The sequence below is a fragment of the Balaenoptera acutorostrata genome, chromosome 8 (assembly GCF_949987535.1).
Source record: "Balaenoptera acutorostrata chromosome 8, mBalAcu1.1, whole genome shotgun sequence".
NCBI lineage: Eukaryota > Metazoa > Chordata > Mammalia > Artiodactyla > Balaenopteridae > Balaenoptera > Balaenoptera acutorostrata.
In genome coordinates this window covers 60,263,343-60,286,100 of record NC_080071.1, presented here as the reverse complement: position 1 = coordinate 60,286,100, position 22,758 = coordinate 60,263,343, and the positions used below count along the sequence as shown (strand labels likewise).

The 22,758-nt window shown below is 35.4% G+C and overlaps 1 protein-coding gene across 3 annotated transcripts in view; it reads left to right on the top strand.

Annotated features, from left to right (window-relative positions):
- TRAK2 (trafficking kinesin protein 2) overlaps positions 1-22,758 on the top strand; it is a 66,400-nt gene that overhangs the window by 14,647 nt on the left and 28,995 nt on the right. Inside the window, exons 2-3 of one of the 3 annotated variants that reach the window (XM_007190526.2) lie at positions 10,560-10,849; positions 17,048-17,242. In XM_007190526.2, the coding sequence (XP_007190588.1) occupies positions 10,759-10,849; positions 17,048-17,242 (286 nt within the window). In that variant the 5' untranslated portion in view covers positions 10,560-10,758. Of the gene's footprint in view, positions 1-10,559; positions 10,850-16,432; positions 16,518-17,047; positions 17,243-22,758 lie in introns of those variants that run through there. The other 2 variants (XM_057551179.1, XM_057551180.1) reach the window with 2 other exon arrangements.

Here is a 22,758-nt window from a genome sequence, read left to right as displayed (position 1 = left end):
GAAATCCACAAACTTTATAATGCCATTTACTCTGCATTATCCATTTTTGAAGACCTATAATTGTTTTTTTTTTCTTTTTTTAACCATTACTTTAGTCAAAAGGACATAATTTTCTATGTTTAAAAAAAGATTTAAAATATAATAGCTGTGATGACTTTATTAATATCCTGGAATATAAATTCCTGATAGCAACCACTCTTGTGAATATTTTAATATGTCTATACCCAAATGTCATCTGAGTATCCAGACAGACCCCTTAAGAACTAAACAGTTGGCTTGAACCTTCAGTTTCATGTTATGGAGAAGCCAAAAACCCTCCCTAAGATTTCTGCAAATTCCTAGTGTTCTGTGGCCTCTGAGTTACTGCCATCTGGATGGGATTTCTTCCCCTTGCCTTCTCTCTCCCTCTCCAGAGGGGAAAAAACAAACAGTTGTTTCCCTAGTCTTATGCAGATCATCTTTGCCTTCCTTTGATGCTGCAAGGCCTTACCTTCCACCATAAGTGCCTTTTCCATGTATTTTCCTGAACAAAAAGCATTTCTTTCCTAAGAGGAGCTCCACTGTTGATGTTAAAATGATGAAATGTGTGCCGTGTTAGGTTTAATTTGATAATAATAACCTTTACAGTAACTTATTTTCTCCATTTACCAAACTTTCAAAAATTTCAGTAATTCACATGAAACTCAGTCTCAATTCTTTAAAGAAGTTATAAGAAAACCCTATGCTGAAAAAGCTTTTGCAGTGTTAGAATTGATTATACTATATAACGTTGTGTAGCTCTTTTCGCAGGTGGTTCAGAGAAGATAGTGCTCTCTTAAAAGGATACAGAATTTCAGATAGAGTTCAAGTATGGAGTTGATCTTTCTCTTAGAGAACTAAATCAAGACTATTTTGTGAATGTGTGCAAGAAGTCTACCCTTTTGAGGTTTGCATTTAGTAATTTTGAGCTATTTTCTATCCGATTTTCTTTGACTAAACTACATATGACGTCACTAAATTATTTTTGACTGCCAAATAATAATTTGCCATGGTTTTCACATTTCTAAGCCAATCATGATCTTTTACAGAAACAAGTTTGAAAAAAATGGGTTATGGTAAAAAGGGATAAAACTAGAGATGTATAACTAGTAGCCAATGCTGGTTTTAGGATTTTTATATATCTACTATCTTTTTTGATACTCACTGTCACTGGGAAATCATGCAAAAGTTGGAATTCCTGTCTAGAAGTAGAATTTTGAAAATATGATGTTGATACTATTATACTTATTCAGTTACTTGTTGCATTTTCTTTAAGAGTTTTGTGTCATTGTTTTCTTCTGTGGTGCAAAAATACTGTGATTTAGGGTATAGACCAGAGGTCAGCAAACTATAGCCAGTGGGCCAAATCCAGCCAGTTCTATAAGCTAAGAATGGTTTTTCCGTTTTTAAAGGGTTAAAAACAATAACAACAACAAAGATAATAGATGACCAAAGGCTTACATGCTACCCAACTTTTTACAAAAAAGTTTAGATTCTTGAGTTTTAAAGTGGATGAACAATTGTTAGAAAGTCACTGATGGAAAAAATTGGTGGTTATATAATTGTATATTCTGAATACTGTGTAATTCATTACAAAGTGAGTTACATTAAAAAGATGGCATAGATTGACAATATGTTGTCATGGAAAGATAACTGAGTAGGCTACTAAACCCATATCAACAGTCTATCTCCCAGTGAAGGATGGTAAAAGATTACAAGGAGCTTTTATTTGATTGTTCATATTTATCTACTGCCTGAATTTTTTTTGAATGAACATATGACTTTATTTATAATGAAAAACAAAGGTGCACACATGCATATGTGTGTGTTGTATTTGTGTGTTTTAAAGAAAAAGAGAGAAACCGAATGGAAATTTCAGTGTCACTTGTGGCTGATTTTCATCAGATGATAAATAGGTTTGTTTAAGGAATGTAACTTATTATGTACCACTTTTAAACTGTTGTCATCTTTGAACTTTAAACATTTTTCCCTTCAAAACTTTTACCAGATAACCAAACACATGAAGATGTCAACATTGAGGCTTAATCTCACTTGTATTTTTTTTTTAACCATTTCTTTAGTTGAAATCTAATTACACTGCTTTAGAGCAGCTAGGTAGTAATATAAAAGCAACATGGCCTTTTAAGAAATTGTCAGGAACTGTGCCCCACATAGTTTACATTGCAGAGATTGCTAGTTCTGCATACATTGTCTCCAGAAAATGTTTTCATGTCCAGGCACATGTTCAGACATTAAGGATTGAAGAGTTGCAATAATAATTATACGATAAGTAGTCTGTCAAAAGAACAGTCGGATTTCATAGATTTTTAAAAATTTTCCCTTTTATCCCCTACTCTCCGTGCCCCAAGGCAAGCATTTTAATGTATTTATAATAGAGAAAAAATTTAATTTATGTAAATTGCATTGTGGTGTCTCTCTCCTTTGCTTCCTGCTTTATTCACTCAGCACTGTACTTCTAGTGCTGTGTTGTTCCATGGTAGGTATCCACATTTTACCTATTACTCTCGAGAGAGTAGGCCCTCAGCTTACTACCACAAATAGCAATGCAGGAAACAGTCTCACACCTGTCTCTTTATGGGCTGATGTGAGAATTTCTTTGAGATAGATATACCTGGGAGCAGAATTGCTGGATCAAAGGGTACGTGTGTACTTAATTTGACAACATAGTTTCCATGGTTCTTTTGAACGGCTGCACTAGTCTGCATTCCCATCATGGGCTTTTTATTTGGGTAAATTTTTGTAAGAGTTTCTCTACGGCCAGTAGTTAGTGACAAGAAAGGATTACCTTAGGTGAGAATAATTGTTAGAACTCCTGAATTATTGTTAGGTGGCAATCCCAGATGAGATATAGAGCCATGCTTTTTATAAAAGCATGTTCTTTTTGAGAGCTAGAGCTGTTGACAATGTGGAAGCGTAGGAACTGATCTGAATCCTGTATCTTCTAAGTCTGCGTCCCATGACCAGGTACCATGAAATGGTGTTGTTTGTATTTTATAATGCTACATCCTTATCTATTTAACTTTTAAATTATATTAAGCACATAAGTAATGCTCACTGTTTACAAAATACTATTATATATGCTTTACAAGTATTAACTCACTTAAGCCACATAAAATAGGTACTATTATTGTTCCCATTTTATAAATGAGTAAACTGAGGCACAGAGAGATTGTTTTAATATTACCAATTGGTGACTGTAGATAACTAATGAAAAGTCTGTGAAAATAAATGGGTTATGTAGTATATGTTATTTCATAGTCCATTACAAATACAAAGGTGCTATTTAACTTTTCTGACTTTAACTTTTTTTTTTTTTTTTAAGGATTTTCTTATTTATTTATTTATTTATTTATTTTTGGCTGTGTTGGGTCTTCGGTTCGTGCGAGGGCTTTCTCCAGTTGCGGCAAGCGGGGGCCACTCCTCATCGCGGTGCGGGGACTGCTCTTCATCGCGGTGCACGGGCCTTTCTCCATCGCGGCCCCTCCCGTCGCGGGGCACAGGCTCCAGACGCGCAGGCTCAGCAATTGTGGCTCACGGGCCCAGCTGCTCCGTGGCACGTGGGATCTTCCCAGACCAGGGCTCGAACCCGTGTCCCCTGCATTAGCAGGCAGATTCTCAACCACTGCGCCACCAGGGAAGCCCCTGACTTTAACTTTTGAATACCAATATGTGTAACTCATTGAAATGCCAAATGGGAAAAGGAAGCATATTTACTAACATGTTTAATATTATACTTTCAAGAATTTGAAAATAAAATCCACAGATAGTGATAACCTTTATTAGGTGCCGTAGTTGTTACTCTGGTACACTAGGTGTGTAAATTTTCCAGATGGGTAAAACTTAATTATTTAAACACCATAAAATATTATCTTTTAACATTTTCTTTTAAATTCTGCTTTCCTAACTTCTTAAAGAGTAGGTATGAAAGCATGATTTAACGTTTTCCTCGTGATTGGGGTCATATTTTAATAATTGTCATTGTACTTTGATGAGGATGTAGATGTAAAATATGAAACAGAAGGCTTCTAGTAATGACTAGAACTGGCTTTCGTGAAAAAGTGCCTAATATTCTTTTTCTTTTGGATTATTTGCCTAATCTTAGAAAAGGTAAAGAATATACAATCACAGTTGTATAATGTGGCTGCTGTAAAATTAATCATCGACTCACAGATGGTTCCTTGCCTAGAAAACCATCTTCAGTGTTGCTGTGGTAGTTTTAGCTCCTAGTGATTTGAAGACCCTGATGAATCAGATACTAATTAGCAGTCACCCATTCTTTTGCTATTTACTGTTTGTTGAGGAAGTATAGAGAAACAGTATCCCTTTCCACTGCAGTAGTTCAGACTGGATTACTGGAATATAAATTCATTATCTTTGCAAACAAGACAGCAGACTAATTTTTTCTTCAAACCTTCTTTAATATTTGGCTTGAAACCAAATGCCAAGCACAAGCAACATCTAAAATTATGTCTCCAGGGCTTCCCTGGTGGAGCAGTGGTTAAGAATCTGCCTGCCAATGCAGGGGACACGAGTTCGAGCCCTGGTCTGGGAAGATCCCACATGCCACGGAGCAACTAAGCCCGTGCGCCACAACTACTGAGCCTGTGCTCTAGAGCCCGACTGCCACAACTACTGAGCCCACGTGCTGCAACTACTGAAGCCCGCGCGCCTAGAGCCCATGCTCCGCAACATGAGAAACCACCGCGATGAGAAGCCCACGCACCGCAACAGAGAGTAGCCCCTGCTCGCTGCAACTAGAGAAAGCCCGCACGCAGCAACAAAGACCCAATGCAGCCAAAAATAAATAAATAAATAAATTTTTTTAAAAAAATAATAAAATAAAATTACGTCTTGGGACTTCCCTAGTGGTTCAGTGGCTAAGACTCTGTACTCCCAATGCAGGGAGCCCGGTTTCAATCCTTGGTCGGAAAGTTAGATCCCACATGCCGCAACTAAGAGTTCACATGCCACAACTAAAGATCCTGCATGCCGCAATGAAGATCCCAAGTGCCTCAACTAAGAGACCTGGTGTAGCCAAATAAATAAATAAATAAATAAATAAATATTGATAAATAAATAAATAAAATTACGTCTCTAAATGTATAGGATAGAAAGCCCTGTCCTTGCATGGTAGATTTACTTTCTTATAAATCGTTTGCAACACAAAATTGTCTGCTTAAAACTTGTAACTTATGAAAGCTTTTGGATAGGGACAAAGTATGCTACAGAGTAAGGGGTTCAGCTCTGCTGATCACCAATAGATGGTCATTTTCAACTCAGACATTATTGTTATTTATAGCATGTTTGTTTATACATGTATAGTTTTGAGGTATCTTATAGATATTAATATAAATATTATAAATATTGCAAACCCCATTTTGTCTCTTTTTTTAAAAATTTATTTATTTATTTTTGATTTTTTTGGCTGCGTTGGGTCTTCATTGCTGTGCCCGGGCTTTCTCTAGTTGCAGCGAGCGGCGGCTACTCTTTGTTGCGGTGCGTGGGCTTCTCATTGCAGTGGATTCTCTTGTTGCGGACTACAGGCTTTAGGCGCGCGGGCGTCAGTAGTTGTGGCTTGCAGGCTCTAGAGCGCTAGTTGTGGCTCACAGGCTCTAGAGCACAGGCTCAGTAGTTGTGGCTCACAGGCTTAGTTGCTCTGCAGCATGTGGGATCTTCCCAGAGCAGGGCTCAAACCCGTGTCCCCTGCATTGGCAGGCGGATTCTCAACCACTGTGCCACCAGGGAAGCCCCCATTTTGTCTCTGAAAGCAGTACTAGTGATAGATGGATGAACACTAAAATAGAAATAGTGTAAAAAATTGAAAGTGAGGAAATTATACATATTAAATATATGACTGGACAATAAGAATGATTACGAAGGGCAGTCCCAGGATGTGTGAAAAAATATGTGCCTGTGCAGTTGAGAGTCAGCCAAAGGTGAAGAAATACGCATGCCTGAAATAGTTTCAACAGAGGATCATTGCTAAAATGGGATGCCTATTTAGTCAAACGTTTGAAATTCAGGTTAAAGTTGGAGTTCAAGAACTTAAAGGCTGAGCGTGGTGAGTGAAGGTGGTGCTATGGAAACTTATCAAAAGCCACAGACGCACCATGGGTTCAAGGCCTTTTCTAATCTGCAGGTGAAACTCTGGTGTGGATTCCTTAGCTGCCAGAGGTTGCCTCCCTTCTGTTGGTGGAGATTGTGGCAGGGAGGGGTTGCCTGCCTCAGTAAATGTTCATTGTAAACAAAACAGGACACTTATTTTTTTTAATGCCAAAAATATACCAGCTTGGAGGAAATGCAGACGCCATAAACCTAAATTTCACTCATGGTTTTGGACTTTTAGACTAATGGATTTCTCTTAGACTAACGGCTTTAACAGCCTTTTGGAATTTGTCCTGCTTGTAAGTAGAGCTGCCTCCATGTATTTTATATTCTGAAAACCCTACTGGTCATTAAATTGAATGATACGAAAAAAGAGGGATCAAATATTTGCTAGGACCAAATAGCCCCTCAGGGTGAACTTTACAGTTGCTGGTAGAGTGGCTGTGCCGGATGTAGGGTACTGTGGCTCACCCACGAAGCTGGCCTTGGTGTTGGTGTGTGGACTCTGCCTCTGTAAGATCTGCTGCTCACTATCCAGGTTGGATTTCGGGGGTGACACCCCCCTGCCACCCTTTTTTTCAGCTTTTAGCACTGAAGCCATTGTATAGTCGTTTTTTTTTGTGGTTCAATATCTGATTTTTAAATTATTGTGTTTTTTTTGTAAATTTTATCTTTGATGTAGGCAGATACGTTAAAAATTAGTGAGTCTCTGTCTTTGTTGCAAATCTATTATTTAATACAGGAAACATGGTGCATTTATTTTATGTTTTAAATTATACACTTTATCTTTTGTCTGGATGAAGGTTGACACTGTCTACAAGAGCTGCTGCTGGAGTTGGTGATTGGCACTGTTCCCACTTCTGCATTCAGATCAGCAGCCAACATGTATTTTAAATTAATCCCCAAAGTATTATTTGTACAATAAAAATTTTAAATGTATTTTTCCAATTTAAATGTTTGTCACATCATTATATTTACTGTAATTCTAGGCTCTGCACTCTTGTCAAAGTGAAGTGTCCCTGAATTGTTTTAGCCTTTTCTATAAGTCTGTTTTGGCCAGAGTATCCTGTTTTAAGGAAGTAGCAAGATTTTTTTAAGGCACAGGGCCTATATTTAGGCCCTCACTGTTGACCATTTTAGTTTCCATGGCTAGGCTAAACTATCTAAGTCATCAGCATGTTGTATTCTGCCAGCAATGTTTATATCAATGACATGTTTTGTTTGTTCTTTTTAAGTCTCATTCTTATTAAAATAAGTCACTTAGCTGGTTTGCTTTATTTTTTCCTAAATGTGCAAGAATTACAAAGGCTGGCTTCTTGTTAAATAACGCATGCTTGCTTGACTGTTTTATGAAAAAAAAGCCGTGAAGTTGTTCCTAAAAAGAGTGAATAAAGATCCAGCATAGCAAGTAGATGATACTCAAGGAGTTACTAAGAATAAGTGTGTACAAACTAGGAAATGCGCTGAATATGTGTTGCTTGTGCTTGCCAAAGTTTAGTTTGTACTACATTTAGAACTCTGACTCTGCAAGCTTTCAGTTTGTTCATGAATCACAGAGGTAGAAAGAAAATGATTAAGGGCACTAAACTGACATCACTCATCAGAGGGCAGGAAGTAAATGTGACTTCTTAGGTTGCGAGCAGATTGTATTAGCAGTCAACAGTAGGGTTTACAGTGTGCCCAACTTTGTGTAAGGTTCAATAATAATGATAATGATAAAATTGTACTATTTGGTGGTGGTAGAAATAATAATAACTAATATTTACATAGCATTTACTGTATTCTAAGGTATTGTTCTAAGAGCTTTACATGTATTAACTCATGTAATTTCCCCAGTGACCATCTGGGGTCACTTAACTCACTTAATCCCCATAGTAACCCCATAAAGTAGACCATGTTATTAAGCCCATTTTACAAATGAAGAAACAAGGGTAAGTAACTTATTCAAGGTCATGTAACTAGTAGTCGAGCTGGAGTTCAGAATCCATGTTCATAACCACTCTGGAAGGCTCAATAATGGCCTCCTCCCAACCTCACTGGGTGGGGGTGGGCAAATCTTTACTGGTTTGATCCCATTTTTGTTCTATTGCCCTTTCAGTGGTTAATTTGGCAATGGCAGTTTGGACAATAAGATAGCACATGGGGAAGAATTTAATTGCACACAGTAGACTGATCTTGGATGTGAAAATGAATTTTTGACAACTGGAATTAAAATCAAAGTACCTAAACAAATACTTTTGAGCTTTACTTCATGTTGCACTGGCTAGTACAGATTGCTATATTGACAAACATGTTTCAAGAAAATAATTGTTTATATAAAATAGAATTTTTAAAATTTATAAAAATTTTCTGAATTCAAATAGAGGAAATTTTTTATGTCAATATAAAATTATAAACTTTTCTGGGAAGGAATGTTGTTGATTATGTGTTTTTCCTTATATATTTTTTTTTCATTTATGAAGTATAAAAACAGCAACTCTATGCCAATAACCACAGAAGTTTTTGAAATTTTACTTGTCCACGGAAATCCATGAAAGCCTGGATGTTGCAAATCTTGGTGAATACTCACTAAACTCCATTCTTACCATCTTGCTTCCTGATCACTTACAGCCTGGCTTTGGGCCTAATCTCTTGATTGAACTGGTTTCTAGAAGGTTACTGTTGATTTTATGGTCTCTGTATACCACCTTTTTTAAACCAAAGATCTTTTTTGACTTTTCTGTAATGTTTAATCCTGTTGCCCATTCTGTCTCTGAAATTCTCTTCCCTGGTAGTTGCTGACAGTGTGTCTCTGTGCTACCTCAGTGACCATTTTCAGTCCCCTTTAGTGCTTTTATTTTGGTCATTTCTATTTCTTGGTGGTGACTCTTGTAAAAAAAAAACACATCATGTTTATAATGCCTGTAAATAGTAGGCATGAGAATGAATTAGCCATAAATAGAAGCTGCATGTTGCTAAGTAGACACTATTTAGTAGAGACTGTCTTTTGGTATAAAGCTAGGTTTGTAATTCATATTGAACAGTTTTTTTGATTGCAACAATTGGGTTTTTTAAAGTACACACATATATTTAATGCATTATATTCCTTTGCATATACCATTATTAAACTATATCTTTATGGATCTCTTGATTCCAGTTGTGTACGTATGCTTTAAAAAAAGAAAATACTGTATGGGCATCCTTATGCCTACATCTTGGTATACTCTGTGAGTATCTCCATCATATAAATTCCTAATGGTAGAATTGTTAAATTATGGTGTATATGCATTGAAAACTTTGGTAGGCATTGCCAAATAGTCTTTCTAAAAGCTTGTATCAATTTGCACTTTTATCAACAGTATAAGTACCACTTTCTCCATATTCCTCCAACAATGAATATAATAAAACTTAATGTTTGCTGATCTAATGGATAAAAAATATTTTCTTTACATTTTTATTTATTTTAATTATAAGTGAGGTGGAGCATCTTTTATATCAGTAGTTTTCAACTGGGGGCAACTTTGCCCCCCCCCCCAGGGGACATTTGATACTGTCTGGAAACATTTGGGGGCTGTTAAAACTGGGAGAGGGTCTGGGAAGAGGATTCTACTGGCATGCTGCTAAACATCTTACAATGCACACAACAAAGTATTATTTTCCAGCCCCAAATATCAGTAGTGCCAGGGTTGAGAAACCCTGTTTTATATTAAAAACCCTGTTTTATATTATTCCATTTCATCTTCTTTGTTGGTTTATATCTGTAATTTCTGAGTTATTTTATTGTTTGCTTTAGAGTTTATAGTATACATTTTTAATTTATCACAGTTCACCTTTGAGTGATATTTTACTATTTCATGTATGGTATAAACACCTTGCTATAGTATATTTCTGTTTTTCTCCTCCTGGCCTTTGTGTTATTGTTTTAATATGTTTTACTTCTGCATATGTTATAGACCCCACAATATATTATTATTATTTTACTTTAAACAGTAGATTATCTTTAAATTTTTTAAACAGCTTTAATGAATTATAATTTACATTAGATTGCACATATTTCAAATATACAATTTGATAAGTTTTAACATATGTATATACTTGTGAAACCATCATCACAATCAAAATAATGAACATATTTATCATCCCCCAAACTTTCCTCCTGCCCCTTGGTCATCCCTCCCCAACCCCAGGCAACCACTGATCTGCTTTCTGTCACTATAGATAAGTTAACATTTTCTAGAATTTTATATAAATGGAATCATAAACTATGTGCTTTTTTTGTCTGACCCTTTCATCCAATATATTATTTCGATATTTATCCATGTGGTGTGTGTATCATTAGGAAAACATTCTTAATGACAGACATTCTGGGTAATTGGACTGCTGTTATTAATGAGCATGCTGAATTCTAAAGTCACTTGATGTGTTCTTTGTTTTAGGTCATGACCATCCAGGGAGTGATAATCACATGAGAGCATTCATTGCTCCAGATGTCATTTGACCATCAAAAAAAAAATCTGTTTAAAAGAAAATATCCATTTGACCAGAACCTTTCTTTATTGAATGGCTTGATGGATTTCCTTTACTCTGATTCAAACCAAAGCTGTCCTGCTCAACCAAAACAAGAAAGGATTTTGCATGAGTCAATCCCAGAATGCCACTTCTACATCACCGATGGGTGAAGAAAACCTCATGAATATCAATCACAGAGACTCAGAGAGCATCACTGGTGAGTCCAGTTTAATAAATGAAGTGCTGTTGCTTACAGGATAAAATGCATATAAGACCCACCATGATGGAACTCAGCCTTTCTTTCCAGCCTGGTCTCCTCAGAGACCACTGAATTAACCTCTCCATCCCCAGGTCTCCTATCGCATTATCAAAATCTGCCTTGGGTGCTGTTCCTTGTCTACATCTGACTCCCTGTACCGTGTGAGCCCTGGTCAGTAGGAACTGCGTCATACTCATCTCCCTTATCTTGTCTTTCTATTCCTATCTTCCTGTCTCTGCAAGGACAGAGTTGCTTGTGGTTCTGTGCCCTGCAGTCACCTAACAACAGTATCTGGCACATAAGAGGCTCTCAGGACATATAGGGCATGCAAAAACAGGTACAGCCCCGTAAGTCCTTATCTGCAAGACTAAATTTTAAAAACTCTGTACACCCAAAGTTTTTTCTAAACTTTGGTTCTAAAACTCACTGGTCCACAAAACCTGACCTGTCCAGTTATTTCTAGACATCTCACTTAGTTGGAATACTTGTTTGCTGAAATTGTATTAATGTGTTAAAATATGGGATACTGCTACAAAACCAGTTGGAGGTGTTATATAACATACAGTAAATGCACAGTACTACTTTTCTAAAACTCCATAAAATCCTGCAACCCATCTAAACCTAAAGTTTTTCCCATTTTTTGTTCAGCTTTATTGAGATACCTGCATTAAGATACTATAAAATGCACCCATTTTAAGTGTACAGTTTGGTTCAGTATGGCCTGTGGGCCATAGTTTGCTGACGTCTGCACAACAACATCAACACTTGATAATGTCAGTGTTTTTGATTTTAACCATTCTAGTAGGTGTGTACTGGTACCTCTGTGTGGTTTCACTTTCTTTTTCCCTGATGACTAATGATGTTCAGTGTCTTTTCATGTGCTTATTGGCTATTTCTAGATATTTTGAGTTGTCTATTTAAATCATTTGCCCATTTTTATATTTGTCTTACTACTGAATTGTAGTAAATATTCTTTATGTATTCTGTGTAAATCCTTTGTTAGGTAAAGGGGTGCAAATATTTTCTCCCAGACCATGGCTCGCCTTTTCATCTTCTTAATGATGTCTTTTGAAGAGCAAAAGTTTAAAATTTTGGTGGAGCCCAGTTTATCAATTTTTGCTTTTATAGTTCATATTTTTTGTGTCATTTCTAAGAAATCTTTGCATATGTCAAGATCACAAAGACATTCTCCTTTGTTTTCTTTGAAGAGTTTTATAGTTTTTGCTTCTACATTTAGGTCAGCAGTCCATTTTATAATTAATTTTGAATGTATAATGAAGTTAGGGTCCAGATTTTTTTTTCCCAGTTGAATGTTTAATTGTTCCTGCACCATTTGTTGAAAATATTATCTTTTACACTATTGAATTACCTTGGTAATTTCATTGAAAAATCATTTGATTATGTATGTGTGGATCTATTCCTGGACTCTCCATTCTGTTTCTTTAATCCCTAAGTCTATCTTTACATAAATACCACAATGTTTTGATTACTGTAACTCTGTAGTAAATCTTGAAATCAGGTAGTATAATTTCTCCAAGTTTGCTCTTCTTTTTAAAAAATTATTTTGGCCATTCTAGACCTTTCACATTTCTATATAAATTTTAAAACCAGCTTGTCAATTTCTGCCAACAAAGATTAATGGAATTTTGAATGGAATTATATAGACTTTGTAGAGAATTGACATCTTAAGACTTTTGAGTCTTCTAATCCATGAACATGATATATCTCTCCATTTATTTAGGTCTTCTTTAATTTCTCTTAATAGTATTTGTAGTTTTTATTACACAGGTCTTCCACATATTTTATTAAATTTAATCCTAAATTTTTAATTTTTTTCTGCTACTATAAATGACATTGTTCATTTAATTTTATTTTCCAGCTGTTTATTACGAATATGTAGAAATGAAATTGATTCTTTATATATTGACTTTGTATTCTGCAACTTTGCTTAACTTAGTTTTATTAACTTTCTTGTAGATTCCTTAGCATTCGCTACATAAACCATAATGTCTGCAAATGGAGACAGTTTTACATATTCCTTTTCAATCTAGATGTGTTTTATTTCTTTTTCTTGCCCTTTGAATGGGACAGGATTTCAGTATATTTTTGAATAAAAGTGGTGGGAGCAAACATCCTTGCCAAAGTTCCAATATTAGGAGAGAAATTGTGGTCTTTCACCAGAAGTTTTTTGAGAATGCCCTTTTTCAAATTGAGAAAGAGTCCTTCTCTTCCTAGTTGGATGAGAGGTTTTTGTCATGAATGGGTATTGAATTTTGTCAAATACCTATTTTCCATTACTGAGATGGTTTTTCTTTTTTAGTCCATTAGTGTGGTGAATTCTATTGATTTATATTTTAATTTTAAACCAGCTTTGCATTCCTGGGGAAAACTCTACTTGGTCATGATGTATTATCCTTCTTATATATTGTGGATTTGATTTTGTAATGTTTTGTGTGTGTGTGTGTGTTTGTGTGTGTGTGTGTTTGTGTGTGTGTGTGTGTGTGTGTGTGTGTTTCCCATTCATTGGTTTGTACTCCTTTTTTTGCAATGTCTTTGCTTGATTTTGGTATTAGGGCAATGCTGGCCTCATAAAATGAGTTGTGAAGTATTCCCTTCTCTATATTTGAAAGAGTTTTTGTAGAATTGGTATGATAACATTTTCCATCCTTTTGCTTTTAACTTATCTGAATATTTAAAGGACATCTATAGATAGTTTAAAGTCGGATCTTTTTTTCTTTTTTTTTATCTAGTCTGACAATCTCTACTTTCTAATTGGTATGTTTAGACCATTTACATTTAACATAATTATCAGTTTAGTTGAGTCTACTGAACTCCTACTTGTTTTCTCTTTGTTCCATTTAAAAGTTCTTTCTTCCTTTTTTCCCCTCATTCCTTTCCTCTTTTGAGTTGTTCGTTTGCTGGTTTGTTTTTTAAGATTCCATTTTAATTCCACTATTGACCTAAGTAGCTATACCTCTCTTTTTTCTCAGTGGTTGCTCTGAGTTTGCAATATGCATTTTTAAATTTATCACAGTCTATCTTCAGATAATGTTATACTATTTCATAAAGTGACACACAGTATTCTTCCATTTCCCCCACCTTTGTATTATTCTTGCCATTCCTTTTACATTTACATATGTTATATACATAATTAATTGTTATTATTTTTGCTTTGAACAATTATAAGTTAAATACATTATGAGAATAAAAGGCTTATATATTTCCACACAGATTTACCATTTCTGTCACTCTTTATTTCTTTTTATAGATGGAAATTTCCATCTTATATCCTTTTTGCCTGAAGAACTTCAACATTTCTTGGAATATAGGTCAGCTGGCAATGACTAGTCAAAGGTTTTTGCTTGTCTGAAAAGTATTTCACCATTTTTAAAAGGTGTTTTCACTGGTGCAGAATTCTAAGTTGACTTTTTTATGCACTTTAATGACATTCCATTGTCATCTACCTTGCACTGCTTCTGATGAGATCATTTTTGTCTTTGTTCCCTCAAATGTAATGTGTCTTTTTCTCTCTCTGCTTTTAAGATTTTCTCTTTGGGTTTCTTTGTGTTTATCCTGCTTAGAGTCACTGAACTTCATTGAAATATGGATTTATAGTTTTAATTAAATTTGGAAGATTTTGACTGTTATTTCTTCAAATATCCTTGCTGCTCCCTCTTCTCTCCTCTTCTGTGACTCCAGTTGCATGTGTGTTAGACTGATTGTTATTGTGATGCAAGTCACTGACGCTCTGGTTTTTTTCCTAATCTTTTCTCATTTTAGTTTCCATTGCTATACCTTCAAGTCTACTGTTCTTTTTTTCTGGATAGTGTCTAATATGTTAATGTTATCCAGTGAATTTTTAAATTTAGATATTGTACTGTAGTTCTATTTGAATTTTATAAATATAGGAATACTTTCTGTTTCTCTTTTCATCAAATTCATGTTTTCCTTTTAAATCTTTGAGCATATTAATAATGGCTATTTCAAAATTGCTGTTTACTAATTTTATCATCTTTGTCTTTACTGGGCTTGTTTCTATTGATTTATTTTCCAACTGGTAATGGGTTACAAATTGCTTATTCTTTGAATATCTAGTAATTTTTTATCAAATGCTGAATATTTTGAATGTTATGTTGTTTGATGTTTGAATTTTCTTGTCTTATTTGAAAAACTGTTATATTTTGGCAGGTCATCAAGTTACTTGCTGATAATATCCGTTCTTTTGAGGCTTGTTTTTAATCTTTGCTATCTAAGTCTCTATATCACAAGACCATACTCTAACATGTTTTATTCTAGCATGAATTTAACTCTACTACCAGTAGGCATGACACTTCTAGGATCTTTTGATTGTCCTAACTGTTCATGAGGTTTTTCTACTCTGGCTAGATGAAACTCAGGCCTTTCTTCGCTTTGTGTAGGAGAGTAACTTAATAAAGATATGAAGATGTAGAGGAAAATATGAGTGTAATGAGGGCAGACCACTTTTGAGGCCATATTCAAGAGAAACAAGAGGAGGCCTTGAACCTAAATGGAGGCAATGTAGCTAGAAAGAAGTGACCATAAGGAAGGGACATTTGTAGGATAAAAATATTAAGACTGAACAATCAGGAAAGCAATAAATAGTACATTATCAAAAATATGGACGCAAATAAGATTTGCTCCGAAGGATGTTATTTGAATCTACTAAACCTTGATTGTGTACTCACTTTTAAAATGATTTTTTGAAAGTAGAGAATTGGTAATCTTGAATTTTCACAGAATTTTATTATTGCTTATTAAAAGAAAATTTCTAGGGAATAGTAGTTTTTTTAATGGATGTTACTTTTTTCTTCATTTTCATTATACCCTTGAATGCCTAAGAGTCTGTTTTTAGCTCTGCATGTATTTATAGTCAACTTCTCTTCCTGCAGATTTATAATGACAATCTGTATGTGATATATTTGTGGCAGGAAAAATTTGAATAGTCACATAGAATTCATAGTAATATTATTTGGATGTATTTTCAGAGCTCTTATTTAAGAGATCTGCTAAGGGTTGAGAGGAGCTTCTTTAGATCCATATTTAAGGTTTTAAATGTACCTCATCTCTGTGATTATATACCTCATCTTTGTGGTTATGAAGCCACTGCTTGTCCTTCTGGGTGAATAGGATTGTCTGATATTGTCAGTCTCCTTGTACTTGATTTGATTAATGTCAGCCTCCTCACTGTTAAGATCAAGTAGTTGAAATTTACTCTTTTAAGGTATGTTTTCTTAAAATGAACTTTGTTGTTCTTTGCCAGAGTTAGAACATGTTTCTTTATGCCACCCCCAAAGGAAATACCAGATCTTTTTTAAAAATGAGAGGGTTGGTATGACATCCTGTATTTTCTCTATTTTAAGCTGTAGTATTTTAAGCATATTAAAAGAGATAAGTTTTGTTTTTTTTTTTTTTTTTTTGTAAACTGCTAAATTTGGGAGGTGTTAAATGATGGGCAGCATTTGGAACAAGAAGCCAGTAGCAAACACATGAAGGTGGAGAAGCCCAAGCGTGTTCAGAGAAGTATAAGCGGGGGGAGTTAGAGGTGTGCAAGTGAGCGAGTAGTGACGTGAAAGGTATTCAAGACTTTAAATGTATCACATCTTCAGTAAGTGTTAATTTTTTTTATATCTAGCTTCTGTGAGAATGTAGTAAAATGTCATTTTTCCAGATTTTGAAGAATCCTCCCACGGAGTTCAATTCTGTTATTAAAGAACACGTAATTTTATTCCTTTTGAACTCCTTTTCTTCTGGTTGTTTTGTGTTGCCTTTTTTCCCCAAAGCATATAAGTTATTTGAGATCAGATCTCTTGTAAGCAGCACTAAATATATTGATAAGGAAGAGATAAGAAATTTTAAACTTTAAAAACATAGGTGTATTCCCTAAACAATATATTTTTAGATAGGATGCAATTAAAATTCATGGTAGTATTTTTCCTGTAGAAGTTCTCGTATTAAAGAAACCTAGAGAAAGACCAACTGTAGTACCAGGATACAGTAATAAAAATCATCGAGACATGGTATTGGCTAATGTTTCTTTGGTTATCCTACTTTGACAAAACTAATTTCACCGATTTTTCTCTGTAGCCTAGAAAATTGAAATATATTGGATTCATTTACATGGAATCTCCTCTTTAGATGTGTGCTCCAATGAAGATCTCCCTGAAGTCGAGCTGGTGAGCCTGCTAGAAGAACAGCTACCCCAGTATAAGCTAAGAGTGGACTCTCTCTTTCTATATGAAAATCAAGACTGGACTCAGTCCGCACGCCAGCAGCAACATGGATCTGATGCCCTCTCTCCAGTCCTTGCTGAAGAGACTTTCCGTTATATGAGTGAGTATTTTAGAGTTTGTCCATTGAACTAAAGATCATGAATATCTTGGTGTTGACTTTTAAAACATTTGACATCCCTAGCCATTGTTCAGTTTTTACCTACTTTAACTTGAACTGATTTAACAACATGAAGAGATGATTCTAATTGTGTTATGTCTGAATGCAGAAAGTTTATCATTCTTAAGACTCTGGGTGTCCAGGGTTGCAAGCATACTCAGAGGTTTCCATTTCTCTCATCTTTTACTTGATACTTTCCTCCAACTGTGTAGAAAAGGGAACTTAAAAAAAAAAGTAGTGAAAGTATTTAAAATTTAATATGCCTTTTTATTTCACAGCATTTATTATCCTAATACTTTAATATCTTGAGCCATCAGCTTTTTGACTCTTATCTACCCTACTAAACTGATGTAGTCACGGGAACTTGTCAAGTCATTAAGAAACAGAGTTCTTGGGTGCATAAGTAGCTTTAATAATGCCAAGGAGAAATACGTGCACACTATATAGTAATCTTCATCATTTACTTAAGGATTCAGAGAATATTTCAGTGAGAAAGTAAGCCAAATTTGTCCTGAAAATAGGTCTGTTTTACACCACACTCTTTAAAAATGACAAAATTAAATAGGACACTTTTTAAACTTTCAAGTATGGAGACCTTTTTTGCTTTTGACCTTATTCCAAAAATCTGCATTCAGGCTGAGCTTACTTTTTCAAAATTCATTCACTATAAAGATGTATGCATAGTAGCTGTTAGAATATATAATAATTCTATAAGTTCAATATTGATATATTTATAAAATTATTTTCATTTGAATTAGATATGAGATTGCATTAGGTCCTAGATATTTTCCCAGTGAGTGCTTCAGTGTTTTTAAAGATTCTAGCTGGAGAGTGATTGTTGTGAAATTCTCATTTTCATAGTAATCATTAACTTTTAATGGTACTTTCCTATAACCAGATTACTTACTGCTCAGAAAAAGAATTGTAAACATTGTTTAAACTTGAATTAGGAACTCAAATAAAACTGTATTTCTGTCCTCAACAATTCTTTTAAGTAGCTGAATATTAAATTAAGGCCCTTAAGGTTTTCTTTTTTTTTTTTTTTAACATCTTTATTGGAGTATAATTGCTTTACAATGGTGTGTCAGTTTCTGCTTTATAACAAAGTGAATCAGTTATACATATACATATGTTCCCATATCTCTTCCCTCTTGCATCTCCCTCCCTCCCACCCTCCCTATCCCACACCTCTAGGTGGTCACAAAGCACCGAGCTGATCTCCCTGTGCTATGCGGCTGCTTCCCACTAGCTATCTATTTTACATTTGGTAGTGTATATATGTCCATGCCACTCTCTCACCCTGTCATAGCTTACCCTTCCCCCTCCCCATATCCTCAAGTCCATTCTCTAGTAGGTCTGTGTCTTTATTCCCATCTTTCCACTAGGTTCTTCATGGCTTTTTTTTTTTTCCTTAGATTCCATATATATGTGTTAGCAAACTGTATTTGTTTTTCTCTTTCTGACTTACTTCACTCTGCATGACAGACTCTAACTCCATCCACCTCACTACAAATAACTCAATTTTGTTTCTTTTTATGGCTGAGTAATATTCCATTGTATATATGTGCCACATCTTCTTTATCCATTCATCCGATGATGGACACTTAGGTTGCTTCCATGTCCTGGCTATTGTAAATAGAGCTGCAATGAACATTGTGGTACATGACTCTTTTTGAATTATGGTTTTCTCAGGGTATATGCCCAGTAGTGGGATGGCTGGGTCGTATGATAGTTCTATTTTTAGTTTTTTAAGGAACCTCCATACTGTTCTCCATAGTGGCTGTATCAATTTACATTCCCACCAACAGTGCAAGAGGGTTCCCTTTTCTCCACACCCTCTCCAGCATTTATTGTTTCTAGATTTTTTGATGATGGCCATTCTGACCAGTGTGAGATGATATCTCATTGTAGTTTTGATTTGCATTTCTCTAATGATTAATGATGTTGAGCATTCTTTCATGTGTTTGTTGGCAATCTGTATATCTTCTTTGGAGAAATGTCTATTTAGGTCTTCTGCCCATTTTTGGATTGGGTTGTTTGTTTTTTTGTTATTGAGCTGCATGAGCTGCTTGTAAATCTTGGAGATTAATCCTTTGTCAGTTGCTTCATTTGCAAATATTTTCTCCCATTCTGAGGGTTGTCTTTTGGTCTTGTTTTTGGTTTCCTTTGCTGTGCAAAAGCTTTTAACCTTAAGGTTTTCTTAACTTTCTAGTTTGAGAAGTTACTTGCTTGAGATTTTCTAGAAAAAGCTTTTTAAAAGGAACACTTTTTTATTTCCATTTCCCTTTGTTCCCTGAGTTTTTAGATTTGTGAGAAAATTTCAAACTGAAATTTCATCAGGATAAATTTAGTTTGTCATTATTTTGATAAAGCAGCACAGAAAGTGCCCTTAGTTTACATGTTCTTTGTCCTATATGCCGCTGGAGGGGACAGTGAGGGAGACTAGCTAGAAAGATGTCTTAGATCATGATTTAATGGAGTTACTTTAAAGATGAATTTTAAATAAAAAGACGGGAAAATAAAAGGTAAACAGATTCTAAAATACTTGGTTTATAGGACTTTACATAAACAAACTGTAGGGTTCAAGGGAGCAATTTAAAACTTGAGATTAATAGGATGTTACAAGATCCATACTTCCAGGATCTGGAAAAGTGTCCTATTCCTTTCATCTAATGGTACTATTTTCACTTCAACAATTTGAAAATTAAACTATATATGATACACCTAATATCATGAAGCAAAGAAGCTAGGATTGTCATTCGTTCACTGATACTTTATCTCTGTACTGTACTTTAATTTCACCATTATTTTAAAAGTATCAATTCTTTGGGTTAACAGTTCACTCAAATATAAATAAACTTCATTATGAATTTCTGTCTTATGAATGTAAAAGATAAGTGATTTACTTTGTTTAGCAAATTGACCAAGATTTTTAAATCACGGGGACTTCTCTGGTAGCACAGTGGTTAAGACTCCTCCTGCCAATGCAGGGGACAAGGGTTCGATCCCTGGTCCAGGAAGATCCCACATGCCACGGAGCGACTAAGCCCGTGCACCACAACTACTGAGCCCTTGTGCTGCAACTACTGAAGCCTGTGCACCTAGAGACCGTGCTCTGCAACAAGAGAAGCCACCGCAAAGAGAAGCCTGTGCACCGCAACGAGGAGTAGCCCCCGCTCACCACAACTAGAGAAAGCCTGCACACAGCAACAAAGATCCAACGCAGCCAAAACTAAATAAAAATTAAAAAAAAAAAAAAAAGAACTTTAAAAAGCATGATACAAACCATTCTCTTTCCCTTTCCCACAGTTTTCTATCCCCTTGAGATGTCAAGATTTGTGGTTTAGAATAGTTACTACAGACCCTGGCAAGCCATCCTAGGGTTCAGCTCCCTGGTGCTGTTGCAGCCCCTTCTTATCCTGACTTACCTCACATGCCAGTAGATACTCATGCTCATTAAAATGAATTATAACAGCTAATAAAAAGAGGTGGCACAGGCAGAGGCACTTTCTCTCTTACATAACACAAAGAAATTGAAAGAGCCATGAGAAGAAAATAAAGAAATTTGGAAGGAAACATGGCAAGGTTTTGGGATGGGAACCTATCTCACATGAATAAAAGGACACTGGTGGTTCTTTGAAGCCCCTACCAAACCAGAAAGAGATTGCTCTCAAGTGTTTTATTTTCAAAGTAAACAATGGGTGGGTCCAAAAAAGTAATTCCCTCCTAGTCCCTGCCTTACACACACAAAGTTTAAGATACTCAAAGAATGTTTTGCGTGCAGGGTTTTCTTAATTTTATTAAGAGAGAGCCCCACAGTGACATGGGGCAAGCAGTGCGATCAGATCACACTGTGACAGAAAGTACCATTTGTTCGTGTGAAGGCTAAAAATAGAAACCCGATCTGCCTTTCAGGGTATTTTTTATTTGGGAGTAAGGGATCACCTGTACCACTTCCTAATGCATAAGAAAAAGGTGGGTGGTTATATAAGTTGTAATTAAGGCATCAGTATCACTTGGTACTTGTAAGAAACACAGATCCTTGTGCTACCATCCCAGATCTACTGATTCAGAAACTCTGGGGGTGGGGCCCGTCTGTTTTAACAAGTCCTCCTGATGGTACTGGTGCACACTCAGATTTGAGAACCACTGATCTAAAGCTTTGTCACCAAAGCCATATGGCCATTTCATAGTGACATTAATTGGAGAATTTAAGGAATTAGGGAGGGTGTAGAATTTTGCCGAGAAATAGATTGTAGAAATTATTACTTCTGGTTGGTAGTTATACTTTTCCCCAACTCTGCCCTTGAAAATCATTAACCTGTACTGGCAAGAAAGGAAATACAACAGATAATGTTCAGGAAGCATTAACCATAAGTCAAGTTGTAGAGGTTAGCAGATTTATAATTCCTCACAACCAGTTCCACAGAAGAATTAAGCCATATGCCCTAAGACATCTATTGTAGAATGAATTACCTTATCACCTCTACATTATGTACTAGGTAGGTATTATTTGTCGGAGAATTGAGAACATTGTCACTCAAAGCATTATCTATGGGGCTTAATTCTCCCCTGGAACCCTGTTGAGAAAGGCTGTCCTAGACGGTATATATGACCAGCCTCCTTTTTGTTCTGCCTCAGTTCTTTTGAAGGCAGTTTTTTGTATTGGAGAAATGTTCTCTGTATTATAGTAGCAGGAACCACTTCTTTGGGGTTAAAACCTCAAGACCTGTCTGTAGTTATTAGGAGCTATTCTAGCTTTTACTCTGCCATGTGAACTGTGTTTCTTTTTTGTTTTTTGTTGTTTTGCTTTTGTTTTTTGGTGTGGGAGGTTTGGAGAGTGATGAAAGATTAGAAATCTTTTAAAAATTAGGTAATTGTGGTAAAAACTCTAGACCTTGAAAAAGGACATATGAAAGAACTATTCAAGAACCATCTCATATAAATAACAGGGATGTCAAAATGGATTAACATTGGCATTTTCCATCCTGAAAATGATTGGGGGATGGTTGATGTGAAATTATGCAGATATAACATAGAGTAAGAATTAGTGAAGTGCTTATATATATCTCCCCATGTTTTTTCAGGAATATTAGATTCTCCAAATATTAAACAAAAATGTTGAACATTAACTAACAACCTTCAGAAACCAAAAATGTTCTGTACAAATGTTTATTTTCTCCCTGATATATAATTTGTTCTTAGAGAGTTAGAAAGTTCATGTCTGGAAACAAGCAAGGAGCATTGGTAATTTCTGTACCATTTAACATATTTTATTTTAACCTCTGAGAACTGAAGGGAAAATAGGATTTGATAGAATTACAATAAAGTCAGCCTGCTTGGCCCTGAATTCTTGGTTACAGAATTACAGTGAAGAAATAGTCTATCGCTTTGGAAGCATTTAATCACAATGCCTAAATACCAAGAGAATACTTAAGAGCTTTGCCCTGAGTACTTTT